The following is a 14669-nucleotide window of genomic DNA, read 5'->3' as shown; positions in this document are numbered from 1 at the left end:
GCTCATTCTGACGGGAGAATTATTAGAGCCAGGTCCTGGGGTCATCCTGATCTCCTTTCCAATAAGCAGCATGCAATGCTCAGATAGGGTAGGAAGACAGGGAACCTGAAAGGGATACAGGAAGAGGAAGGGCTCCTGCGGCAGGGTGGGGGTGGGGTGTATCCATTGAAAGCTCTTGCAGAGGCTGAGTGTCACGAATTCCAGTCGACATTTACTATTGCAGACATAAAGATGATATGGTATTTCTCCTTTCTAGGACGTGTTGTTTTAGCACATGGTTTCAGAAAAAAGAAGAAGCTATGTGGCAGCAACAGTGGCGTTGGTGACAGTGGTGGTGGTCTCTAATTTTAGGCCTGAGGAGAGGGCTCGGCTGTTAAGAACATCGACTGTACAGGTGGTGATGGCTTATGCCCTGAATCCCACCACTTGGGAGGCAGAGGCAGGTGGATCCCTGAGTTCAAGACCAGCTTGGACTACAGAGTGAGTTCCAGGACAGACAGGACTACACAGAAACCCAGTCTCAAAAAGGAATGATGGGGGGCTGGAGAGATGGCTCAGCGGTTAAGAGCACCCGACTGCTCTTCCAGAGGTCATGAGTTCAAATCCCAGCAACCACATGGTGGCTCACAACCATCTGTAAAGAGATCTGATGCCCTCTTCTGGTGTATCTGAAGACAGCTACAGTGTGCTCATATATAATAAATGAATAAATCTTTAAAAAAAAAAAAAAGAGGGGTTGGGGATTTAGCTCAGTGGTAGAGCGCTTGTCTAGCAAGCGCAAGGCCCTGGGTTCGGTCCCCAGCTCCGAAAAAAAGAAAAGAAAAGAAAAGAAAAAAAAAAAAAAAAGCACCGAATTGCTCTTCCAGAGGTCCTGAGTTCAATTCCCAGCAACCACATGGTGGCTCACAACCATCTGTAATGGAATCCAATGCCCTCTTCTGGTATGTCTGAAGGCAGCTACAATGTACTGATAAGTAATAAATGAATAAATCTTAAAAAAAAAAAAAAGGAATAATGGGAGGAGGAGGGAGGAGGGAAGAGGGAGGAAAAGAGATGGAAATTCATGGTTTCATGCAGAATAAGCTGGTGTTGAAACTCTGTGGTATATATATTTGAAGGTGGGGACCAGGCATGCAGACTTGCTTGGACGTGTGTTTGGGTTTTTGTTTTGTTTTGTTTTGTTTTTTAAATCACACTTAATAACCAGGTGGTGGCACACACCTTTAATCCCAGCATTTGGGAAGCAGAGGCAGGAGGATCTCTGTGAATTCAAGGGCCACACAGAGAGACTTTGTCTTGAAATTGCTCCCCGCACCCCCCCCCCAAAAAAAAGAAAGAAAAAATAGAACAAGAAAAACCACACCTAATGTGTTTTCCCACCTGACAGCATGTGTGTAGAGGTCAGAGGGTATGGGAGTTGGTTTTCTCCTTCGCTCGTGTGATCCCTGGGAGTGAACTCAGGTTTGTCAGGCTTTTCCAGCAAGAGCCGCCCCTACCCACGAAGGTTCCCTTTTCACCTTACTTTTGGAGACGGGATCCCTTGGCGACCCCAGAGCTCACTGATTCACATAGGCTAGAGGTCAGCAAGCTCGGGGGAATCTTCTGGTTTCCAACCTCCCATTGCTGGGTTTCTAGGTATAGAACGCCACACACACTGTATAGCTTTTTCCATGGATATTGGGGATCTGAAGTCACATCAACCTGCTCACAGAGGACTCCCCAGCCTCAAACGGGAACTCGGGATCCTCCTTTCTCCACTTCATGAGCGCCAGGGTTACAGATGTGCACACCACACCACACAACACCACACCCGGTGTTGGTGTGGAGCCCATGGCTTTTGTGCATGCCAGACAAGGACCCATGGCTCCTCTTGTGGCCACAGTCCCTTGGCAGTAAAGAAGATAACTTCTGTCCCTGGACAGCATAACCCAGCACTCAGGGCACCTGACTCAGTCTCTGGATGAGACCGCACCACCCACTGGGGCCACACCACCAAACGTGTACACGTAACCAGGAAAAAAAAAAAGGCGACACATTTGTTCTTTTTCGTTTTCTTTACTTATTTAAAAAGGCCTTGGCGGCAGGAATATAGTGTAAAAATCATTGGAAAAACTAAAAGGCATCGATACATATCCGAATATACTTTGTACATAAATTACATTTTCCTTTAGTCTTTTGAGTTGAGGTCCTGATTCGGCTCTGAGGTCTAATAATCAAGGGGGCCTGGAAGCTGCACGTTTAGTCCGGAATAGTCCACCATGTACACTGGCCACTGCTAGAGAGAGGGGGAGGGGGGATAGAGGGACCACGTTAGGACTCCAGGTGACACGGAGGAACTCCCAGAATAATCAGCGCGCTTGCTTTGAGGGTGAGCTCAAACGTTAACTTAGTACGCAGACACTGAGGCCTGGAGAGGGAAAGAGATCTGTCCGAGGTCATGCAGGTAGAACGTGGTGATTGTCCCCACCTGTGTTCCAGGGGCTCAATATATGGACTGGAGCCCATTGAGGGCTTCACCCAGCTTCACCCCACAGACACTGTCTCACCTCTTGGGGTGGAGGGAGGGAGTAGTCAATAAGAGGAAAATGGAGGGAAAAAAAAATCAGTCTTTCTTTCCTCCATTTCGTTTTCTTGAGGCAGTCTCACATGGCCCAGGCTAGCCTCAAACTTTCTACGTAGCTGAGGCTGACCTTGAACTTATGACCTCCTGCCTCTACTTCTTCCCGTGTTAGGATCATAGGCATGTACTACCAGGTCCGGTTTATGCGGTGCTGGGAATAGAACCCAGGGCTTTGTGCATGCAAGGCAAGTACCCTGCTGACTAAGCCACACCCTTAACCCCCTGTTTAGCAGTTTTCTTTGAGATGGGGTCTCATATAGCCTCGAGCTGGCCTTGAATTTCTGATCTCCCCCCCCCCCCCCTCCGCTACTGGGATTAAGGGCATAAGACACTACACCCAGTTTTGTTTTGTTTTGTTTTGTTTTACATGAGTATTCCTTTGAATCAGGAAAGGGCCAAACGAAGCAATGTGGCCGACAGGTGATGGAGGGCGAGTTCTGTCATGTGACCATCTACCCTCGGGCTCCTTGTTTACACACACTGCAGGTGACACCCACACTTCAAGCACCGTGCCAATTGCACAGAGCCTCGGTCTATCTTGTGGGCAAGACCAGTGGATGTGCCTGCACCTCTCGGGTTGGCTGAGTCCCTCTCAGAGCCCAGTGCCTCCCAGTTCCTGGAGCTGTGGATGGCCCTGCCCGAGGGAGGGGCAAAGGCCACACAGAATTAGGGTGAAGTTCAGATCCGCGTGACTTTACCACGAGGGAGATCTGGTTGGTGGACGCCACAGACTCTGGATTAGAGGACGAGGAGGATGAAGAAGAGGAAGAGGAGGAGACTGAGTTGCCTTCAGAGACCCGCTTTCTCTTGCGCTTGGGAATGTTGTCTTTGGCTGGTGGAAGAAACAGTTGCTGAGGCCTGATGCCAGGGGCCGTCCCGTGTTGGCCTCCTGAGCTCCAGGGAGAAAGCCCTGCTTTTAGATTTTTAGTGTTTAACTCATTTGATGTCCTGGGAAAAGAACCCAGGGTTTTGTATACATTGAGCCACGCCCCCAGCCCCTCCCTGGGGGATTCTAGGCAGGGGCTCTACCACTGAGCCACGCCCCCAGCCCCTCACTGGGGGATTCTAGGCAGGGGCTCTACCACTGAGCTATGCCCCCAGCCCTCCCTGGGGGATTCTAGGCAGGTGCTCTACCACTGAGCCACGCCCCCAGCCTCTCACTGGGGGATTCTAGGCAGGGACTCTACCTATCTCTGAACTACAGCTATATTTTGATGCCCCTGGCCTGGTATCCTAGGCTCAGTGGGAGAGCCTCACCTGTCTAGCCTTATTTCTTAAGCAGATCAGCTGTCCCACTTCTGGCTCCTGTTCATCTACCTATCTGTCTTGCTGATAAAACACCCCTCACCCACCTCAACAGGCTCCAGCTATTTCCACAGCCTCATCTAGAATTGAGTCTTCAGTATGGCTGCCTACCCGAGACTTTTAAAAGTCCTCAGCATCTGCTCTGCTACCTAGGTATTTTAGTTTGGTTTGTTGAGGCAGGGTGGACGGACGTCTCATGCTGGCCTCTAAGTCAGTCACTGTGTAGTTGAACCTGCCTGGCCTTGACTTCTAATCCTCCAGCCTTCCACCTCCCCAGTACTGTGCTTAGAGGTTTGTAGCCAATTTACACAGTACTGGGGAATCTTTGTAGGGCTTCACACATACTCTCCCAACTAATCCACACCCCAGCCTTACCTATTTTTTAAGAAATTGTGTGTGTGTGTGTGTGTGTGTGTGTGTGTGTGTGTGTGTGTGTGTTTGTGTGTGTGATGTCAGAGGCCAACTTGCAGGAGTGGCTGGCCCTCTTTCTATCCTGTGGGTCCTAGGAATTGAACTCAGATCATCGGGTTTAGCAGCAAGCACCTTTAGCCACTGAGTCATCCCAAGGTTGTGCCTGCCTGTGCTCTTTCTTTTCCTTCCTTCCTTCCTTCCTTCCTTCCTTCCTGTCCCCATGAAGGAGAAGGCTGGCCTCTTCTCTGTCTCTCAACTCACCTGGCACCTTGGCATTGTTGCAGACATCCCCAAAAGGTCTGAAAAAGACAGAAGCCAGGCCACAAATTAGAAAGTTTCTCCTCAAACAAACCCTGGTAGCATACATTTTCTGGTGGTTAGCAGTAAGACCGGAGCTTCATAACGCGGAGCTCTCACGTTGACTGGAGACCTCTTGAACACAGGAAAAATGATGCTTGAAGAGTTTTAGACTCATTCTTTGGCATTATAAAGATTACTGAGTGGAGAGTGACCACCTATCCCTTTTAATTAATTTATTTATTTTTAATGTACACTGTCGCTGTCTTCAGACACAGAGAAGAGGGCATCGGATCCCATTACAGATGGTTGTGAGCCACCATGTGGTTGGTGGGAATTGAACTCAGGACCTCTGGAAGAGCAGTCAGTGCTCTCAACCGCTGAGCCATCTCTCCAGCCCAGATCCCTGCTTTTAGATTTTGATTTCTACATATAACTTTGTTGCAGTTTTTGGACTTTTCATATTTTCAGTTTTGAAATGCAAAATTCCTCTTTTTTTTAAAGCTTTATTCATTTACTATATATAAGTACACTGTAGCTGTCTTCAGACACACCAGAAGAGGGCATCAGATCCCATTACATATGGTTGTGAGCCACCATGTGGTTGCTGGGAATTGAACTCAGGACCTCTGGAAGAGCAGTCAGTGCTCTCAACCGCTGAGCCATCTCTCCAGCCCAGATCCCTGCTTTTAGATTTTGATTTCTACATATAACTTTGTTGCAGTTTTTGGACTTTTCATATTTTCAGTTTTGAAATGCAAAATTCCTCTTTTTTTTAAAGCTTTATTCATTTACTATATATAAGTACACTGTAGCTGTCTTCAGACACACCAGAAGAGGGCATCAGATCCCATTACATATGGTTGTGAGCCACCATGTGGTTGCTGGGAATTGAACTCAGGACCTCTGGAAGAGCAGTCAGTGCTCTTAACCACTGAGCCATCTCTCTAGCCCTCTAATTTTTATTAAAAAAGAAAAGAAAAGAAAGTTTCTCCTCATCTGCCGCTTTGGCTATAGGAAGGTCAACTTTGGTTATAGTTCAAGCAATAGTTTTATACTCTACACGAAGTTCAGTGGTCCATGTGTTAAATGTGCGGTCCTCAATTGGGCACATTACTGGGGGTGGTAGCCCTTTAAGAGGAGGGACTTGGTAGGTTGTGTGGTCTGTCCTCAGTGGGGTCCTGGTACAATTGCTTCCTCTCTCTGCTCCATGGCTCTCATGAGGTGAGCAGCTCACTAAACACATACTCCTACCAAGACGCACTTCAAGTGACCAGGGCACAAGATCTCTGAACCTCTTTTGAGACAGTCTTGCCATAGACCAAGGCTGGTCCATGTTCCTTCTGCTTTTTCCTGACCAGGATTATAGGAATACATTAGCTCATGACTAATCCAGGTATGGAGGATGTGGCAGCAGGAAAATTAGGAGGTTAGGGTCAACCTCAGCTACATAGTATGTTCTAGGCTAGCCTGGGCTACTGGATTCTGTTTAAAACAACATTTGGAGTTGGTTTTCTGACTTGGGATCCTCTCTCCGACAGAGTCCTGCTGACCCGCTGACCTACTAACCAGCTGACCTGCTGACCCACTGACCCGCTGACCCACTGACCGAGTCCTGGACCACTGTGGTGCCCTCTCCTTCACCTCTCGCCCTTCTGTCCCCACAGAGCACTCACTGGAGCTGGTTGATGATAACCATCCGTACGTGGTCTCTGGCCTTCAGGATCTTCTCCAGCCGATGGATGTCGTAGGTGTTGGGGTTCCGGAAGGGGATGTCATCTGGGAGGCCTTTCACCTCCACGGCATCCGGGCTGTCCCGGATCAGCTTGTACGGGACCAGCACAGGCCGATTCAGTCCCAGGGCCTCACCTGAAGAACACAGGTCAGGGCCAGAGAAAGGTGGTCCCATGTCAAATGGTGGAATACTCTGGGGAAAGGATTATGACTCTGACAGCCCAACTCAGCAGTCATCCCGCCCCAGAGACAGCAACACCAGCCACATATGCTATGACAGTTAATATTGGTCATCAATAGATTCTAGAATTATCCAGAAGACATACCTCTGGGCATATCTGTGAGCAAATTTCTAAATTGACCCGTCTAAATGTGGATGGCACCATCCCATAGGCTGGGGTCCAGAAATGGACAGAGCGAGCTCTGGGTACCAGCACCATCTCTGCTTCCTGACTATGGATATGATATGACCAGGGGCTTCACTCTACTGCCCTATGGTCTATAGTTCTAATCTAATCTGTAAGCCCTTCTTCCTTCCTTAAGTTGGGTACTTTGTCACAGCTATTAGAAAACAGTAACCAATACACATGCCACCAGCCACCGGGAGCTACCCTGCAGACACATCCCAGCCACTTGGGAGCACTGACCGTATTTCTCATTGAAGAGCTCCTTCACCTGCTCTCGGAGGATCACCTTCTTCCCGAGCTTGTTAGAGTCGTCCTCATCTGTAGGGAGACAGTAGGCCTGCTTTGTAGTCTCTGTGGTATCTGCTTTGGCCTCGGGGTAAGTATACCATCCCCACGGAGCTCACTTCCGCTCCCACTCATCCACCAACACACCCACCCACTCACTCCCTCACCTCCCATTCACCCATCGGTCTACCCACTCATCTTCCCATCCACCTGAATTTCTTCCCATTCACCCATCAGTCCACTCACTCACCTTCCCGTCCACCTTAATTTCCAAAGCAGCACCCCCACCACAGCCCAGGCATAGAGCACCCCAAGAGGAGCTAACAGTCTATCAGTCGTAGCCCCAGAAACAAGTGTGACAGGTGGGACGCTCAGGAGGTGTCACGAGGTATCACCCAGGGACACTTCCTTTCTTTCTTGTTTCGTGTTCATGTTTCCATTTCTCTAGGACAAGGTCTTACGCTGCTGCCCGTGCTGGCCCTGCACACAGTCATTCTTTTTTTTTTTTTTTTTTTTTTTTGGTTCTTTTTTTCGGAGCTGGGGACCGAACCCAGGGCCTTGCGCTTCCTAGGTAAGCGCTCTACCACTGAGCTAAATCCCCAGCCCCGCACACAGTCATTCTACATCAGCCTTCTAGTGTTGGGATTAGAGGGACGCTCCTCCTGTCCTGCTTGGTGCTGGGGATGGGACCAGATGTACAGTGTGCTGTGTGCTACTGAGCTATGGCTCAGCTCCCTTGGTGTTTTTTATTTTTTTTTTAAAGATTTATTTATTTATTTATATATAAATACACTGTCACTGTCTTCAGACACACCAGAAGAGGGCATCGGATCCCATTACAGATGGTTGTGAGCCATCATGTGGTTGCTGGGATTTGAACTCAGGGCCTCTGGGAGAGTAGTCAGTGTTCTTAACCGCTGAGCCATCTCTCTATCTCTCCAGCCCAGCTCCCTTGTTAGAGGATGAGTTTTAGACTGATGTGGAGACAGGGCTGGCCCTAGATAGAGGGCCCGCACTTCTAACATATCTTTGTTTAAGACGTTTTATTTTTGGAAGGCAATAGATTAGTCCCCGTGAGGGAGAAGGCTGGCCTCTCCTGCCTGTCACTCACCTGGCACCTTGGGGTCATTGCAGACTTCCGTAAAGGGTCTGAAAAAGACAGAAGGCAGGCTGAAGTGAGAAGGTGTCCCCTCCTCATCTGCTCCATAGCCAAGATGCAGCTGCTGGGGCTACAGTCTGGTCAGTTCAAGCCGGAGTTCTCCACCCTAAGTGGGGCTCAATGGTCCATGTGTTAAATGTGTGGTCCTCGACCTGGCGCATTATTGGAGGTGGTAGCCCTTTGAGAGGAGGGACTTAGTGGCCTGCCCTCAGTGGAGATAGTAGTACAATTGCTTCCTCCTCCTCCCTTCTCTTCCCACCTCCCCTCTTCCCTGCCTCTCCTCCCTTTGCCTCTGCTCCCTGGCTCTCATGAGGTGAACGGCCCCTTCCACCATGCATCTGCTCCCACCAAAGCCCGGACGAGATCCCTGAACCTCTTTCCCAGCACTCGGGATATAGAAGCTTGAACATTAGGAGTTCAAGGTCAACCTCAGCTACATAGTGTGTTCCGGGCTAGCCTGGACTACATGAGATGCTGTCTCAAAACAACATTTGGAGATGATTTTCTGACTCGGGATCCTCTCTCCGACAGAGTCCTGCTGACCCACTGACCTACTGACCAGCTGACCTGCTGACCCACTGACCCGCTGACCCACTGACCGAGTCCTGGACCACTGTGGTGCCCTCTCCTTCACCTCTCGCCCTTCTGTCCCCACAGAGCACTCACTGGAGCTGGTTGATGATAACCATCCGTACGTGGTCTCTGGCCTTCAGGATCTTCTCCAGCCGATGGATGTCGTAGGTGTTGGGGTTCCGGAAGGGGATGTCATCTGGGAGGCCTTTCACCTCCACGGCATCCGGGCTGTCCCGGATCAGCTTGTACGGGACCAGCACAGGCCGATTCAGTCCCAGGGCCTCACCTGAAGAACACAGGTCAGGGCCAGAGAAAGGTGGTCCCATGTCAAATGGTGGAATACTCTGGGGAAAGGATTATGACTCTGACAGCCCAACTCAGCAGTCATCCCGCCCCAGAGACAGCAACACCAGCCACATATGCTATGACAGTTAATATTGGTCATCAATAGATTCTAGAATTATCCAGAAGACATACCTCTGGGCATATCTGTGAGCAAAAATGTCTAGGTTGACTTAATTTACCTGGACTCACTCTAGGGGGTGGCACATCTCACAGGCTGGTGTCCAAAACTGAATGAAATGACAGCGTGAGCTGGGTACCAGCACGAATCTCTCCGCTTCCTGACTACGGATATGATATGACCAAGGGCCTCACTCTCCTGCCCCTATGGGCTATAGTTCTAATCTATAAACCCTTCTTCCTTCCTTAAGTTGGGTACTTTGTCACAGCTATTAGAAAACAGTAACCAATACAAATGCCACCAGCCACCGGGAGCTACCCTGCAGACACATCCCAGCCACTTGGGAGCACTGACCGTATTTCTCATTGAAGAGCTCCTTCACCTGCTCTCGGAGGATCACCTTCTCCCCCAGTCTGTTGGCATCATCCTCATCTGTAGGGAGACAATCGGCCTGCTGTGTAGCCGCTGCAGTCCTGCTGCCTCTATGACAGCTGTTACGGTCTCAGCAGTATACCATTCCGCACACCTGCTCACGTTTGCTCCCATTTGTCCACCGACACACCCACCCACTCACGTCCCATTCATCTCTCCATTCACCTGAATTTCCAAAGCAGCACCCCCACCATAGTCCAGCCATGGAGCACCCAGAGGAGCCAACAGTGCAGGGGATATCAGTCCTAACCCAGACTTAAGTGTGACGAGACACTCGGGAGGTGACACAGGAGATTGCAACACTTGCTGGCCTTGAATGTAAGCATCTTGTGCCAGCCTTCTGAGTGTTGGGATTAGAGGGACACTCTACCATGTCGTGCTTGGTGCTGGGGATGGGACCAGAGTATTCAATGTGCTTTGGGCCACTGAGCTACAGTTCAGCTCACTGTTCTAAAAGATGGTTTTTAGAGTGACATGGCTGGCCCTGGATAGAAGGTCTGCACTTTTAGCATCTTTTGTATGTATGTATGTATGTATGTGTGTGTGTGTGTGTGTGTGTGTGTGTGTGTGTGTGTGTGTGTGTCTGTCTGTCTGTCTGTCTGTCTGTCTGCCTCTGCTTCCCAGTGCTGGGTTTAACAGTGTTCATGCCCAGTTATTGTCACATTATTTATGTGACACCGTATGTGTGCAGTGTCTGAAGAGGCCAGGAGATGATGGATCCCCTGCAACTGACCTGATGGGAAGTTATGAAGTGCTTGGTGCAGGATATAGTCATGTATTCTTTTAATGCCAGCACTGGGGGCAGAGGCAGGTGGCTCTCTGTGAGTTTGAGGTCAGCGTGGTCTACATAGCAAGTTTCAGGCCAGCCAGACCATACAGGGAGACTATGCCAAAGAAGAACCGTATCCCTGCAAAAACATAGGAGGTGGGTGAGGTTAGGGGTGGAGCAAGATGGGTGAGTTAAGGCATCTGCTGGCAGGGCTGGAGAGATGGCTTAGGGGTTAAGAGCACCGACTGCTCTTCCAGAGGTCCTGAGTTCAAATCCCAGCACCCACATGGTGGCTCACAACCATCTGTAATGGGATCTGATGCCCTCTTCTGGTGTGTCTGAAGACAGCTACAGTGTACTCATATACAATAAATAAATAAATAAATAAATATTAAAAAAAAGACACCTGCTGACAAACCTGATAGCCTGAGTTCAAACTCCAGGGCCTATATATGAATATCGGAGAACTGACCCCCCAGTTGTCCTCTGACACAAGCACCCATACGCGCATACACAGTGGCTAAGAACAAGAAACTCTTACCATCCACTGTTCAAATTTCCTGTCACCTCAAGAAATTCTATTCTGTGGGTTTCATTTCTTAGATATCTGAAATCAGTCCCCTTAAATTTGAAGAGTGAATGTCTTTTTCTTTTTTTCCTTTTGGTTTTTTTTTTTTGAGACAGGGTTTCTTAGTATAACCAGCCCTCACTATCCTGGACTCACTTTGTAGATCAGGCTAGCCTTCCTCTGCCTCCCATGTGTTGGGATTATAAGCGTGCCACCTGGCTGCACAGGTCCTCTTTTTGGGTGGGGCGGGGAAGTCATGGTCTAACGTAGCCTAGACTGGTCTTGAACTCCTGATCCTCCTGCCTTAGCTTCCCGAGTGCTGGGAACTGAATCCAGGCCTTCATGTAAGTCAAGCTTCCTACCAATGGAGCTACAGCCTGACCTGACCCCACTACTACTGTTTTTGTTTTTTTGCTGTTGTTATTTGAGCCCCTTTGCCTCCTCAGTGCTGGGATTACAGACACAAAGCTCGACATATCCTGGTTTTTGGCCTCCTTTCTGATGGCCCATCCACCAAGCTGTCATTTTTTTTTTCTTTTTCTTTTTTTTGGAGCTGGGGACCGAACCCAGTACCTTGTGTTTGCTAGGCAAGCACTCTACCACTGAGCTAAATCCCCAACACCCCAAGCTGTCATCTTACTCTTTCAAATCCACCATGTTAGCCTGAAGGATAACCATATTTGTCTCCAGGATTACTTACGCCTGCAAGCATACGCTCATGTACACACACACACACACACACACACACTCTCTCTCTCTCTCTCTCTCTCAACACACCTGGCTCAGCAGCCATGCTGGGGCCGCTACACTGCCCAATCTCAGGGTGAAGTTCAAGGGCCTTGAATGACTTGGGGCCACCTCCTGCAGGAAGCAGGGGCTCCTCTCAAGAGAGTTTGTGGCGGAAGGAGGGACAGCAAGTTACAGGGAACAAAAAGCCATATCCTTCTTCCTGCCTCCAGCTTTCGTACAACCTCCCTCCTATGAATTACATGATTAAATACAGGAACGAAGATCAGCCACCACCAAGTACAAGTTCACTGTCTCCCCCCAACCCCCAACTGGGCCTCAATCCCATGAACCTCCAGGCCCAGCTTTCCTGGTGCTGGGCATGTTCCACTGGAAGGTTTTTTTTTTTTTAAAGATAGATTTATTTATTTATTATATGTAAGAAGTAACAGTCGCTGTCTTCAGACACACCAGAAGAGGGCATCATCTCATTACAGATGGCTGTGAGCCACCATGTGGTTGCCGAGAATTGAACTCAAGACCTCTGGAAGAGCAGTCGGTGCTCTTAACGGCTGAGCCATCTCTCCAGCCCCACCCCCCCTTTTAATTAATATTGTTTGCATGTGGGCCATGTAGGCACATGGAGCTCAAAAGACAACTAAAGAGCTTTTCCTTTTCTGTTTGTGTTTGTTTCTCTGTGTAGCCCTGGCTGACCTGGAACTCTGAGACCCGCCTGCCTGTCTTCCCAGTGCTGGGATCATAGGCGGTCTTCACAGGCTTGTTTGTTTGTGGGTTTTTTTTTTTTTTCCTTTTCTTTTTTTTTTTCTTCTTTTTTTCGGAGCTGGGGACTGAACCCAGGGCCTTGCGCTTCCTAGGCAAGCGCTCTACCACTGAGCTAAATCCCCAACCCCTGTTTGTGTTTTTGAGACAGAGTGGCACCATGTAACTCTTGCTGTTCTTCAATTTGCTGGGAATCACCAGGCTGGCCTGGAACTCAGAGATCCGCCTGTCTCTGCCTCCTTGTGCTGAATGACATGTGTGGAATCATGCTTGACTCGGAGAACAACCCGTGGGAGTCTGTTTCCTATTATACACCATGTGGGTTCCAGGGACTGAACTCAAGTTGTCCAGCTTGGAGTCCTGTGCCCCTAGCTGAGCCAAGTCTTTAAAAGATTTATTTATTTACGTAATGTGAGTACACTGTCACTGACTTAAGACACACAAGAAAGCATCGGATCTCTTTACAGATGGTTGTGAGCCACCATGTGGTTGCTGGGATTTGAACTCAGGACCTCTGGAGGAGCAGTCAGTGCTCTTAACTGCGGAGCCGTCTCTCCAGCCCCGAGCCAGGGTTTCAAATAGCTCACTACTTGAGTCTCAAATTCAGTACATAGCCAAAGATGATCTCAAAAGATGGCCTGATCTCTTGCCTGGACTACCAAGTGCGAGGGACCGCAGAGGTGTGCCACCATGCTTAGCTCCTAACTTGTTCAGACAGCGGCACAGACAGAGACCCCTGCATCTGTGCCCCTGGGACCCCTCTGACCTGGCTGCCAGCTGTCTTGTTGCGGTCTCCTTGGTCTGGTGGTTTTTCCAGCTTCGTGTCCTGTAGTGAGAATTTTGGTTTCTTTAAAAAAAAAAAATGCAGAAATATTGTAAGAACGTGTTTTTGTTTCAGTCCCACATGTGGGAGATGGGGCTGCTTCAGACTGACCACAGCGGCTGACGATGATTTGCCCAGTGCTCTGGCAGGGGCGTGGTTTTGTCAGCTGCAGCGGGTTTCTGGTAAGTGTGTGATGTTTGGAAATCTGGGTATTTTTTTTGGAGGCTGCAAATGCTAGGTCTACCTGAGAGAGTGGGCCGCTGCTGGTTAAGTAGTTGTGCACAAAGGAGGAACGAGAGGACGTTAGGTGTCCTGATGGTGAAGATCAAACCCAGGGAACTTGACATCCCTGATCGGCAGGAAGTCGTCTAAAGATATCATCAGGCCCCTTTGCTACCCCTGACTACGAGATGATTTCTTTCTCTCTCTCTCTCTCCCCCCCCCCCCCCACCAGGTGTTAGGGGGTTGAAAGGGTGAAAGACAGAGGCGTGGAGAGAGATAAAAGAGGAAAGAACCCACAAGGCAGCCAATAGTCTGGCTTCGGTGTCCCCATCCCCAACTCTCAATTACCTTGTCATCTAACCTTCCCTCAACACCCTGCAAAGTCCGAGTGTCCAAGAACCACAGAGCTGAGTCCCACCTGCGCCCCACCCTTGCTGTTCTGATGTGGCTCAAAGACAATGTGGCTGGTGGCCACTCCAAGCCTACTCAAATGAAGGTGTCGGTGGCTCTGATCGACTCGGGTGGTCTTCAGAGGTTAATTAATTTTTGTGTGTGTTTGTGCATTCACGCCTGTGTACCAACGAAGCCCTTCCTCAGGATGCTTACTTTTTTGAAAGACTGTCTTATTTGGAACTGGCCAGGAAGGCTACACCACTTGCTCCTCTCTGCTCCTGCAGAGCTGGGAGTTTAAGTGGACACCACCATAGCTGGTCTTTTCTCAGTGGGTTTGCTAACTTAGCCATCCCGAGTCCTTCTGCTTCATATGTTTACGAAAGGGTTTCTGGAATCTTATTGAAAAATCTGAGGCTCCCTCAACCTCATGGGCTGGCAGAGCCTCTCTCTCTCTCTCTCTCTCTCTCTCTCTCTCTCTCTCTCTCTCTCTCTCTCTCTCAATGATCCTGAGAACACAGAAGTTTCTTTCCAACCACACACGGACACACGGGGTGCAGGACATTAAGTCTTTGGTTTTCTTTTTTGAGACAGGGTTTCTCTGTGTAGCCCTGGCTATCCTGGAGCTCACTCTGTAGATCAGCCTGATTTTGTCTCTCCAGCGCTGGCAGGCACAGTGGCTCTGGCTGAGTTTCCACAGACTAG

The 14669-nt window shown here is 49.3% G+C and overlaps 1 protein-coding gene across 30 annotated transcripts in view; it reads right to left on the bottom strand.

The window, feature by feature from the left end:
- Positions 1-2035: 2035 nt before the first annotated feature.
- Positions 2036-14669, bottom strand: part of Gtf2ird1 (GTF2I repeat domain containing 1) — a 106913-nt gene continuing 94279 nt past the window's right edge. For 8 of the 30 annotated variants that reach the window (XM_039089074.2, XM_063271048.1, XM_063271047.1 and 5 more), the window contains 8 exons: positions 13296-13376; positions 9609-9686; positions 8885-9077; positions 8171-8208; positions 7015-7092; positions 6310-6502; positions 4598-4635; positions 2036-3452 (listed from right to left, as the gene is read on the bottom strand). In XM_039089074.2, the coding sequence (XP_038945002.1) occupies positions 3154-3452; positions 4598-4635; positions 6310-6502; positions 7015-7092; positions 8171-8208; positions 8885-9077; positions 9609-9686; positions 13296-13376 (998 nt within the window). In that variant the 3' untranslated portion in view covers positions 2036-3153. 30 annotated transcript variants of the gene reach the window in all.

The sequence above is a fragment of the Rattus norvegicus genome, chromosome 12 (genome assembly GCF_036323735.1).
Source record: "Rattus norvegicus strain BN/NHsdMcwi chromosome 12, GRCr8, whole genome shotgun sequence".
Classification (NCBI taxonomy): domain Eukaryota; kingdom Metazoa; phylum Chordata; class Mammalia; order Rodentia; family Muridae; genus Rattus; species Rattus norvegicus.
This window is presented reverse-complemented; position numbering and strand designations above follow the sequence as displayed.